This window comes from Ursus americanus, chromosome 4, assembly GCF_024610735.1.
Source record: "Ursus americanus isolate L20-20 chromosome 4, mUrsAme1.1.p, whole genome shotgun sequence".
Lineage (NCBI taxonomy): Eukaryota > Metazoa > Chordata > Mammalia > Carnivora > Ursidae > Ursus > Ursus americanus.
This window is the reverse complement of record NC_142130.1, coordinates 37,692,999-37,701,586: the sequence shown is the minus strand read 5'-3', so window position 1 is coordinate 37,701,586 and position 8,588 is coordinate 37,692,999. Positions and strand designations below refer to the sequence as shown.

The 8,588-nt window shown below is 40.0% G+C and overlaps 1 protein-coding gene across 2 annotated transcripts in view; it reads right to left on the bottom strand.

Moving 5' to 3' along the window:
• Nucleotides 1-2,522: 2,522 nt before the first annotated feature.
• GSK3B (glycogen synthase kinase 3 beta) overlaps nucleotides 2,523-8,588 on the bottom strand; it is a 201,072-nt gene continuing 195,006 nt past the window's right edge. For both annotated transcript variants that reach the window (XM_045785098.2, XM_045785101.2), the window contains one exon: nucleotides 2,523-6,963. In XM_045785098.2, coding sequence (XP_045641054.1) covers nucleotides 6,896-6,963 — 68 coding nt within the window. In that variant the 3' untranslated portion in view covers nucleotides 2,523-6,895. The remainder of the gene's footprint in view (nucleotides 6,964-8,588) is intronic.

Below are 8,588 nucleotides of genomic sequence, written 5' to 3'. Positions count from 1 at the left end.
ATGAATACAGGTTTTGTTCCCAGGAATTTTGTCTAATTACACTCATTGGGAAATATACATTTTATTCAACTGTATTCATAAATCATATGCATCTCCTCTTCCCTACTGAAATAATTTTGAGTGTGCTATTCACTCAAGAGCCCGAAATGATTGTTAAATATAGGCTACAGTAAGGCAAAATTAAGGTGGGATATCAACTCCCATGTCCTAGTATTGACTTTAAAAATACCTGGGTAGCTGAGTTGATATGTACATAGGATTTATATATCTTATCAAAATTATTGTAGTCCAAGTGTAGTTAAGATTCAAGGTGAGATACACCAAATTGCTCACACAGGGATACTTCAATAATTTTGTGGCTCTTGACTTTATAGGGCTAGGAGCTGGATTCCACTTAGCTACTCTCAAACATTTGGATTGCTCCATTACTCCCTTTCCTGTGCCTTTGAACACATAGAACTAAGTGTCAGTTTCTAGGCATCCCTGTGGCGGCTGTTCATTTTCGAGGTCTTGTCTTAGGTGAGGATGGAGTCCGTCTCCAAAGCTCAGGAGAAAAGCCCTTCTAAGTAAGTACTGCTTGCCTTCTGGCCCCCTCATGAGCCAGAGACACTCAACAGCCAAGCTCTAACCGGCCCAGACATTAAGGACCCAATTAAAGCATTGACGTCAACAAGTTTTCTTGTGGGAAGGCTGCGGCATGTGTGTGTGTGTGTGTGTGTGTGTGTGTGTGTGTGTGTGTGGCCTCTCCTTTCTGGAGAAGAGGATGTAAAGAGAAACAGACATTTGATTGGCCATCCCTTCCCAGCTTCTGACAACTGTGGGCCGCATCATGGCATGTTACACAGCAGCTTCAGTTTCCTCCGGACATGCTCCCTTACCATGCCATGGTGCTCCCAGGTCTGAGGGTGCTGGAGAGCGGATGAGTATTCTGCACCAGAGAAATGGGTGCTCATCTCATCACTTTGGGTTACTTCCTTTCTCAAACTTCTCCATGAAGAGCTCTGCAACCTGACCCCTCCCTTTCCTCACTACTCTTTCTAGAACTCCTATGAAATGGCATTCACTATCACTGTTTTCCTGAAATGTGGTCCAAAGGACAGGTTGGTCGGTACTCTTTGGAAAACCTTCAAAACTAAAAACACAGTCTTTCAGGCTTTTAAGTTAAAAGGGTATCCTTGCTCAATTCCAACTCAAATAGGGCAGGAAATAGAATAGTAGTGAATCCCAAACAAATGCACTTCAAATGCCATCAGGAGGCCCATCCCACAGGTGCCATCTTTATGTTTGCATTTTTCCCTCCTTCCCCCCAACCCCCTGCAACTGGTAAACATGTTTAACTATCTTTCAAATACTAGCCAACCCCACCGCCACAATAAATAAAATGAGCAATAAACAGAGGAGCAGACTTTATCCAATATAAATTTGTTTTTATTGAAGCAGCAGTCACATGACTTTATATCTAGCCTTTAGATTAGGCCTGACAGAGTGAGCCAGCCCTAAAAAAATGATGTTTCTTTTTGCACTAAGAGACATAACATGTTTACATACATCATCCAGTATTGGAAATGAGCAGATTCAAACACAACATGTGTTCGTTACCTGGGAGGTACAGCCCCACGGTTTGTGGTGTTCATATATTTTACAGATACTCCCAAAGACCATTACTAATGGGATGAAAGTTAAAAGAAAATACAGCTACACCAAACCATGAACACAGTAATCAAAGACAGCAGCTTATACACGTTTTAAAAATTCGTCCCTTTCAAGGACATTTTCTTTCTTTTCAAAGCAGTGTCTGCAAAGCTTCCTCTACATCAAATCCAAAGGTTTCCAAGATGGAAGCTGCACCTCTTGGGGCTATACAATGGAGTAAGATCATTTAAAGAACGGGAACTAGTGTTCATGTCTTGATTTTATAACAAAGATCCATGTTTCTCTAATTGGAGGAATGGAAATGGTGATGTGACTACATATTGCAGTAGCAAAATAGGTAGGGTAAAGAAAAGAGGGTTGGGTACTGAAATAAAGACCACACACTTGTGAATTTTAATTTCATTTCCAGGCTAACCTACTTTTTATTTAATGCAAATTACAGTACCAGTTAACTATTTCCAAACCAAGTCACATAGAACGAAATGTATTTACAAGGGAATGGGGAAAGGGAAAAAAAAACATTGAGCATACTTTTCACAAAAAAGTTTATATTTAAAATGAAAAAAAAAATCAGTCACAGAGGCATTCAAGTAGTAATAATGTTATACAGATTTTGCTTTTCCTTTATATCAAGACAGATTTGCACAAGTGTTTGCAATAGTTTGTATACAACCCACAGTCCTTTATATATATATATATATATATAATAAATTTTGTTTAGATTTGTTTTTAAGATGGAAGTGGTCACGCTAATTGGTATGTGTACAGGCCCAAGTGATCCATCGGCAACACATTTATAAATGCAAATTTTACAGGCAAGCACATTTTCATACATCTATCTGTATCTGCCTGTAGACAGATATAATCAGAAAAAAAAAAACTTAAAAATGAACATAAGGAAGTCTGCTTTGTCAAGCTAACCCCTTATGTACTGGTTGTCATTTTGCTTTTATTGCAGAGGTGCAAAACGGAGCAACAAACTTGAATACAACGTCATAACCCTTGTGAAAATAATCCAAACCCCAGGGATTACTTTCAAGCCTCTCAAACATAGACCTTAGTCTGGGACTCTACTCTGCTTCTAGTTGTCTTATTTTTAGTGGCTCAGGTTTCTACCAGAAAAGACATATTTTATTGTAAAGCATGCTTAGTTTAATTTTCTATATAGGGGAGAAAGTGTTCGGCTCTGTGATTAGATGATCACTAACATGAGAACAACAGAAATCAGATATAATTTTGGTTTAAAACAAAGGAAAAACCCCCAAACTCCTGGGGATCTGGCATTGGCCAAGCTTCCTTTGGAAGATTCCAAAGTTAAATCCCTTAAAAAGGAAAGGGAAAAAGAAATGAAATGCCAGTGTCTTTATATCCACAGGGATAGAGAATACAATAGTCCTCTCAGAAACCTTTGCATTGGTGCAGACAAGATGACTGGTTGGCAGGCTTTGTTAAAACACAAACCAAAAATATGTGTTTAAAAAGTAAGAGGACTTAAAGAACGGACACGACATGTCACTGGAAAGAAGGTGCAGTCTTCTGCCTTGCTGGAATGAACACACGATGTTTCAAAAATAGCAACCTTTGGTTTGGTAAAGTTTGTGTTTTCTTCTACTCAAGACATCTTATATGGAGTACTTGGAGGCAAAACAAATGATTTTGATTTTTTTTCTTTCAAAAAAGGCCTTCATGATGGGCACACAGTAAGAATTAAACTTATTTTTTAAGAAGGAAATGAAAATGACATTTCACTGAACAGGGGTAGAGGTGGCAGGAGGGAGGGGATGGGCTGAGTTCCCTCGTTAACACAACAGTCCTCTCTCCGCTGGGTAGCACTGGGCGCAGTAACTGCTAGTAATCACATGACAGCATTTTAGATCAATGGAGCAAAACCTGGTACTATTAAGAAACTTGGATTTATAAAAACCCACTGTCTCTCTCTGTCTTTCATTTGGGAAGGAAGTAGATAAAGGGGGAGCATGGAAGACTCCTGAATCTGCTGTTTGTTAAGACCCATGGTTGGGATTTGGGGAAGAGATGAGCAAACTCGCATCGATTCGGTCTCTTCCAGCTCTAGGGCTCCCTGGCATGACACAAAGTCCCTGGATGGACTAAGTATGAAATGAAACCGGTCACTGCTACTGACTGAGGAGGAAACAGCTGCTCAGAACCAAAATAAAGGCAGGGCTTAAATGAAGTCAGTTCATGAACACGGTTTCCTCTTTCCACTCCTGAGCATGGTATCACTGAAATTAACTGTGGAAGGGGCAAAGACACTGTTAGGAGTGAGTTATTATTTCAAAGGGAAAGGGGTAGGACAGGGAGACATGGATTTAAAAACCAATTAAAATTTGAAAAATGAAAAACAAAAACAAAAAACAAACACATGGAAGCGAAGGCACTCCAAACTATATAGATACACTATACATTGCTAGAGTTATTGTTACAATAATACAGGCCGGTACCTACTGTACAGAGTTAAAACTATATGGCTTTAAAAAGCTCGTCTACATTTTGTCTGATTATTAAACAGAATCACTGCCCTGAACAGTAACTTTTTGCTCATTAATTAACAGTTCCTGGGTCCACATATTTACATACAAAACAATAAAACTTAAATTTAAAAACATTGAAAGAAAATATAATGTACAAGCTTGAATTTGGTGAGGAGCTTTTTATTATTATTATTATTATTATCATTATTTACAAAAAGATATTCAGAGACCTGGATCTCACTTGTATAAAAGAGTTCTGTGATACCGCCATGATCCTTGAGAAAGAAAAATCACGCACCTCAGCCCTCACACACACACACAGAAGTGAGAGAAAAGCAACGGACTTTTCTCTCTTCTTCTCTTACCCCATTTATGGGGGCAAAGGAGGGGGAGTGTTTCCTAAAACAAGAAGATTTTTACAGACTCTAGCAAATATACCAAGTCCAGAGTAGTGTCTGTGTCCAAATGTTTGGCTGGGCAGTTTGGTGTGAAAGGAGGTCCATTTCTCTGTCATAGACCTGCTGTTCAGCTTTATAAATCCTGTCTGAAAATGGTCTACCAAAGCCATTCCCTTTAGGAATTACCCGGCCAAATACTTTGATTCAGACTTCTTTCAAAGCTTAATTAGCTCTCAGAAGCGCATCGTGAAATGTAAAAGTCAATTTGTTCGATTTGGTTTGAGCGTTATTTCCTTTCTCATGAACTCTGATATAACCAGGGGTCTGAGAAACCCCTTTTGTGGCCTAAGAGCTTAGCTGAACAGTGAGTGAAAACTAAGATGGCTCACAGTTGCCCTTCTGGGTACTGGTTCACGTCAGCAGGCAGTAGGACTCTCTTGGAGAGTCACACACACTTGGTAAAGAAGCAGGACAGGGTACTGGGACCTGCGCTGAGGGCTGCCAAGAGACTCCACTTCCAAATTACCTGGAGGGCAAGACCCCTAACACGACCTAAGGTGGCAATGATGAAGGTGAAGGGAGGTTACACACGATCAAGGGCTCAGCTCTACAGCCCTACAGTTATCAACTAACCTTGGAAGGTGTGTAGGGAAAGAGTGGGTAGAAGGGAAAGGCGGCCATCACTCAAGTGATCTTTATATGTAAAGTACAACTGATTGTGCCTTAAAGATTCATAGGTCAAGTAATGGCCCATAAGCACCAAGGTGACTAAGGTTCATTTTAGAGTATATAAGGCCCACAAAGATGTCAACCTTAAAAGTATAAAACAAACTAGTTGTGAAAATCTATTTCCTCACTGCAAACATAATCCTTCAATCCTCTTTGCTTTCCAAGGAATATTGCTTTTTCTTCAAAAACAGAAACTGAGTCTTACACCATTCACTGATACACAAAGAAAACAGAAACAAAAACTCTTAACTGGGTGTGGGAGGAAACATTCTTCTCATGCTTCAACCAGTTGATTTTGATACTGTGGACAAAAACAAAAATAAAAGGCAGTATTGAATCTATGTATATATAACATATATACATACACACATTTATATAATCAGCTTTCCTATAAAGTCAGCAGGTACACGTGACTGTTTATACCATTCTGATGTGTAGTTCTTAATATTTCTACCACCTAAAATCACAATGGTCTATCTGACATACATCAATAAATAAAATTTTAAAAGCATGAGGTTAAAAAAAAAAGCTAAAATTAAATACAGATTCTAGATTTGGATTTAAAATTAGAACTATGTGCAGAATGTGGCAATTTCTACAAGCTCAATTTGTAATTAAAAATATGAAAAATAAACCAGTAGACTGTTACAGTTCACATTATTTAACTATAATGTCCTCTCAAGTGTATCTTTCCAAGGGAAGCAACTTTAGAAACAAATGTGGACAAATTCATTCACAGTGGTGAGATCTCCTCTTGGCCTGTCCCCTTCCTCCAGGTTCATCAGCTTTGACCTCCGCAGCCAGAGTGACTGGCTCAACATCCTTTTCAGTCTTCTGGTCACTAGTTTAAAACTGTACTAAGATTTGCAGGGAAGCTTTGGTCAGGCACACAAAGATCCACCCTCAGAGCACGCATGCTCTTCCTTTGATAGCCTCCAATTTAAGTTTCTTCACCACTAGCACTGATTAAGAGCAAAACAAAACCTTATCGAGTCAATTAAGAATCTTCAAACTTTATTGACCTCCCTGGGTTACATACAAATGATACACATTTCTTTTTTTGTCTGCCACACCTGCCACCAACATGCCAAAGGCAAGTCTTCAAATACCCGAGGATATGGATTAATTTTACAAGTGACACTGAAGTCCCCATTGAGTTACACCTGCTAAGCTCCCAACCAATTTCAAGCTGTGCACTATACCAAAGTCTTACACTTGACTTTAAAAGAAAACAAAGTTCAAAAAAACTTCAGCACAGAACAAAGTCTTCTTTTGTGGAAGGGGCATGAGGCAGGAGTCCTGTTTTCAAAGTATACAACAGCAGACTTTTGATAAAAAAAGATTGTCGTGGGAAAGAGATTGTGTGTTCTAGTGCTCCGCTTTCCCCTCCCCACAACCCCTCCCACCCCTGGATCTCCCTCAAAGTGAGAATACAATGAAATTGGTTTGTATTTATAGATATTTTACAAGGTTAAATAAGAACAACAATAATAATAAAAAAATTGAACACTAAAATGAGCAGGTTTTTTTCTTTTTAATTTTCTTTCCAAACGTGACCAGTGTTGCTGAGTGACACTCAAGTAACTGGTGGTTTTTCCTGTGCAGCTGGCTGCTCGGGACTGTTCAGGTGGAGTTGGAAGCTGATGCAGAAGCGGCATTGTTGGTCTGTCCACGGTCTCCGGCATTAGCATCTGCAAATCAAAAGTCCCAAGAGAGAGCATGAGCAATGCTTTATCCCCCCAAAGAGAAAAGTACACTGCCTCAACTGCAGACTGTGAGCTGTGTGGTCTTCCAAGCTGTATCTGAAAAGGTTGTTTTAAATATGGCCAATACTATGAAATCTGAATTTCTTTCTGCTTAAAGCTGAGTCCATGCCTTGGCCTGGACCTGGTGCAGGGAAGATAAGTGTCTTTGAATAAGTTGGGGCCAGAGACCACTCTGTCAAAATTCCTGCTACAGGGGCGCCTGGGTGGCACAGCGGTTAAGCGTCTGCCTTCGGCTCAGGGCGTGATCCCGGTGTTATGGGATCGAGCCCCACATCAGGCTCCTCTGCTATGAGCCTGCTTCTTCCTTTCCCACTCCCCCTGCTTGTGTTCCCTCTCTCGCTGGCTGTCTCTACCTCTGTCGAATAAATAAATAAAATCTTAAAAAAAAAAAAATTCCTGCTACAGCTAGGATTAGCAGTGCGGGCACGAATACCCAGCTGCGAGCCTGGATCACTTGAAAATAAGTGAACAGTGCACAGCTGGGAAAACTTGCTAATCATTCTGAACCAGGTTACAGTATGTATGCCACCTGCTTAAGTGGGTGAAATGCGTGGAGGCACTGAACGTTACATGGGTCAGCACTGAGAGGCAGAAGCACTATGCGTAAATCAACCTCAGCTGCTTACTTTCTAAGTACAGTTCTTCTTCATTATCCGTAGAAATGGAAGACAATGAGCAAAAAAAGAAACAGCCAGTGCAGGACTGATTCACTTATTCAACAAAGCATCTTGTAGTTAAGTATCTTGGCACTGAGCTTACTTTGCCTAACCTTTTGGAAGTATGTATAACTTTATAATTAACTTCAACTCCCTACCCCCCCTTTAAAGGTCCATTACTATTCCACAGCATCTAGTCATATTTAAGTGGGCATTCGGCTGCACCTGGATCAGCACTGCATCTCAGGTAGGCAACAGGCCGCTGTTTCAGTTGGCTAGTCCAGCCGCGTCCCTGTGTCATCATGCATGTGACTGCTAATTCACACTGCTGGGTGTATTTTCCCCCAAACACCTCACACTGAGCCCTGAGCAAGAAAAGAAGTGGCTTGACTGAGATGGGTAACTTCGAAGAGCCATCTTCCTAGAAGTCATACTGCTCTTGACCATCAAAGCTGGTGACACTAAAAAAACAAGTTCAGAAGTTTTGTCTCCCTAGAGACTGAAGTTCTCCTATATCCTCTGATGAGTAAACAACTGTCATGACTGAATGCAACATTTGTCCTTGGATCTTTTTTGTTTGAATTTTTTAATTAGAGCAAGAAACAAAAGACCCCAAAGATACACAGGAACTCTTTACTTAAGAATTAGCTATTCGTTTTATCATTCCAATGGCCACTCTATAAAAACTTCTTTTCTAAATTCCTGATTTTCCTGCCCTCAAAATAATCTGCCCTTATATACACTTAACTCAGCCCTTGGGGAAGAAATGTTTATATCTCTCGATTTGACTGGTTATGTTTAATTCATTTAATTTCCTTCAAAAACACTTATAGCTGCTTCTAATCCTGTTTTCACAAAAATAAGTGCAAACATTACAGCATCAGGGTCCATGCA